This window comes from Triticum urartu, chromosome 1A (genome assembly GCF_056163025.1).
Source record: "Triticum urartu cultivar PI428250 chromosome 1A, HENAU_Tu73, whole genome shotgun sequence".
NCBI classification, from domain to species: Eukaryota; Viridiplantae; Streptophyta; class Magnoliopsida; order Poales; family Poaceae; genus Triticum; species Triticum urartu.
In genome coordinates, this window is record NC_141873.1 from 29,004,058 (window position 1) to 29,006,680 (window position 2,623).

The 2,623-nt window shown below is 44.2% G+C and overlaps 1 protein-coding gene across 2 annotated transcripts; it reads left to right on the forward strand.

The window, feature by feature from the left end:
- Nucleotides 1-307: 307 nt before the first annotated feature.
- FAP3 (Chalcone-flavanone isomerase family protein) lies at nt 308-2,363 on the forward strand. 2 transcript variants are annotated; one of them, XM_048707374.1, is made up of 5 exons: nt 308-586; nt 996-1,094; nt 1,197-1,340; nt 1,421-1,656; nt 2,123-2,363. In XM_048707374.1, the coding sequence occupies exons 1-5, from the start codon at nt 397-399 to the stop codon at nt 2,282-2,284; spliced, it is 831 nt and encodes a 276-aa protein (XP_048563331.1). In that variant the 5' UTR covers nt 308-396; the 3' UTR covers nt 2,285-2,363. The 2 variants fall into 2 exon arrangements, with proteins under 2 accessions (XP_048563331.1, XP_048563334.1); XM_048707377.1 differs by having other exon boundaries at nt 1,442-1,656.
- Nucleotides 2,364-2,623: the final 260 nt, after the last annotated feature.

Below are 2,623 nucleotides of genomic sequence, written 5' to 3' on the forward strand. Positions count from 1 at the left end.
CAAATAGAAAATTGCCAAGAGCCAACCATCAGACACTCGATAAAGAGTTTGCCGAGAGCCAAATAGTATCCCTCGACAAAATAAAGTGACTTCACAGCCGCTGGTTTCGTCAAAATGTAGATTGTCTTGACGGCCAACATTGTCAGCGTGCGAACGTAGATTGTGTGCCGGCTTACTCCTATTTTCCTTTTTTTTTACATAATTAATTAGAACTTTCTTGAAAGAATGGGGTTCTCTATGTTGCCAGTGGCCTTTAGCTAGTGTATAGATGGGATAAGTGACACCACTCAAAAAATAGAGGATAAGGGACTTTTTATACTACTAAAAAAAAAGATAGGATAAGGTACTCGCGTGTCCCCGGTCGTCCGTTCTCCGCCCAGCAAGAGCTGCGCCGCCATGATGGTCGCTTCCGTCGTGCCCTCTCCGCTGGCTGGTCCTGCACTCGCGAGGCCGGTCTGCACGCGTCTCCTTCCGCCCTGCGACCTGCCGGCCGGCCCCTCTTTGCAATCGGCCAGCGGCTGCCGCGTCGCGCGCGGCGGCGCACGGCGCCCGCAGCACATCTCGTTTGCAGCCGGAGGAGGCGCAGGTGAGGAACCCACCCTTCGCATTTCTCACGCCTTTACTGATCATATATATACTCCCTTCGTCCTAAATTTTTTGTTTTATATTTGTCTAGATACGGATGTATCTAATATTAAAGCGAGACTTGATACATCCATATTTAGATGAATCTAATACAAGAACGAGACTTGATACATCTGTATCTAGACAAATCTAAGAAAAAAAATTAGATCGGATGGAGTATTAGCTGGTGAACCTGTGACTTCAGAAAACAGAGGATGTAAATCTTACTTCTGTGCTTTACTTTTTGAGGACCTTCCGTGCTTGAGTATTACTATTCTTCAAGATTAACTTCCAACTATGTTGATCCTACCTCATAAGCATGACTCGTCATTATTCATTTTATTTTACTTTTACACTTCTTTTGCTCGTAGCGGGTGATGCTTTTGTCGTAGAAGGCGCGACGAATGTGAAGTTCTCTAGAGAGCTAACTGTTCCCGGCCACAAAGAGCCTCTGATCATCCTCGGCACAGGTACGACATTTCCTTGCCCCATGTCCTTCTTTCGAGATTGCTGACTTGCATAAATGTGTACTACTTTTTACAGTTTGCGATTTGAATTTTAGCTCACTCTAGGTTACAGAGACAAGTTCTTCGTCAAGGTATACGCCGCAGCGTTCTACGTGGATATCTCCATCGGACTCGATACCGAGCAGTGGAGAAAAAAGGTTGGCCTTGAGACTTTCGATGCTTCCTCGGGTTTTGACTCCATTTTTAAAGGTAAGAACCAGACTCGATCGATCCAACTAGCAAAATAGCCCAAGGAGTGGGTTCGTGAATATGTAATACACGCTGATCAGACAGCGTACCTTGCAATGCAGCACCGGTTGTGAAATCTCTGAATATAACTCTAGTTAGAGACGTTGATGGCAACACCTTTGTGAAGGCTTTGGATGGCGTTATTGCTCGCCGGATTCAGAAACGTACCGATGAGGAAGAATCTTCACTGTCGGCCTTCCGGAACAGCTTTCTAGGGCGCAATCTCAAAAAGGGAACAACCATCTATTTAACTTGGTTGGAACCCTCAAGAATGCTGGTGAGTGAACAATCAGTCCCACTATATTCAACATTTTAAGCAAATTCATCTAGAGTTGTTGGTAGGAAACAATTGACTCTTCTGCGGGCACAGCAAGAAAACACAGGCATATCTTGTTGTGAAATTAAGATAATTTTTTCTCCAGGCTTATTAGTGGATTGAATTACTTTACCGCGACAACATTGCATTTTTTTTCTATTGATTGAAAGGGAATGTAATTATAGTATCTCCTTTGCGAATAATTCTGAATCTGGATGTCGGTCTTCCCAAGCTGTGTCTTACCTCTGAAGCCTTAGATTTCCAAATCAGCTTGTTTGAATTTGTTATATCCTCGGTAAGTTAGTAATGCCGTTTCAGGTAATTAGTTTCTTGTATTTCCAAATCAGAGAGGCAGATTATTTGATGAAATTGATTGCTGATGGTGCTGCATGCATGATATTTTATTCTGTAACTCGTGCTTCTGTAGGTCTCGGTTTCGACTGACCAAGGTCCATCCCAAGTCGACGCCGAGGTCAAATCAGCTACTGTCAATTATGCTCTATATGATGGCTTCTTCGGCAGCTCTCCCGTATCCCCCACTTTGAGATCTTCCACTGCTCAGCTGCTAGAAGCTATCCTTACAAAGTGATGTGCAGAGCAGGATTAATGTATGGTCCCTGAAGACAAAGTGCAGAGTGATGAATGAATACTATAGCAGTTTTCTTGGATATTGCATCTCTTATATTCGAAATCAGATTCACTATTTCACATCTGAATGTGAAATAGCTATCTCACATCTAAATCCAGAGCCATTGGATGTTGTCCTATCTTTAAGATTCGCGCAAACACTTTTTTCTGCCCCCGCTTCCTACGTTCGGTAAGTTCAGGACTGCCGCGTCTATCCTGTCGCCCGTTTCTTCGTGCGAGCCTGATTGGTATGTCTGCGTGGTTGTTTGTTTTTCCTCGGTCCATTGTGTGCCCACGGCCG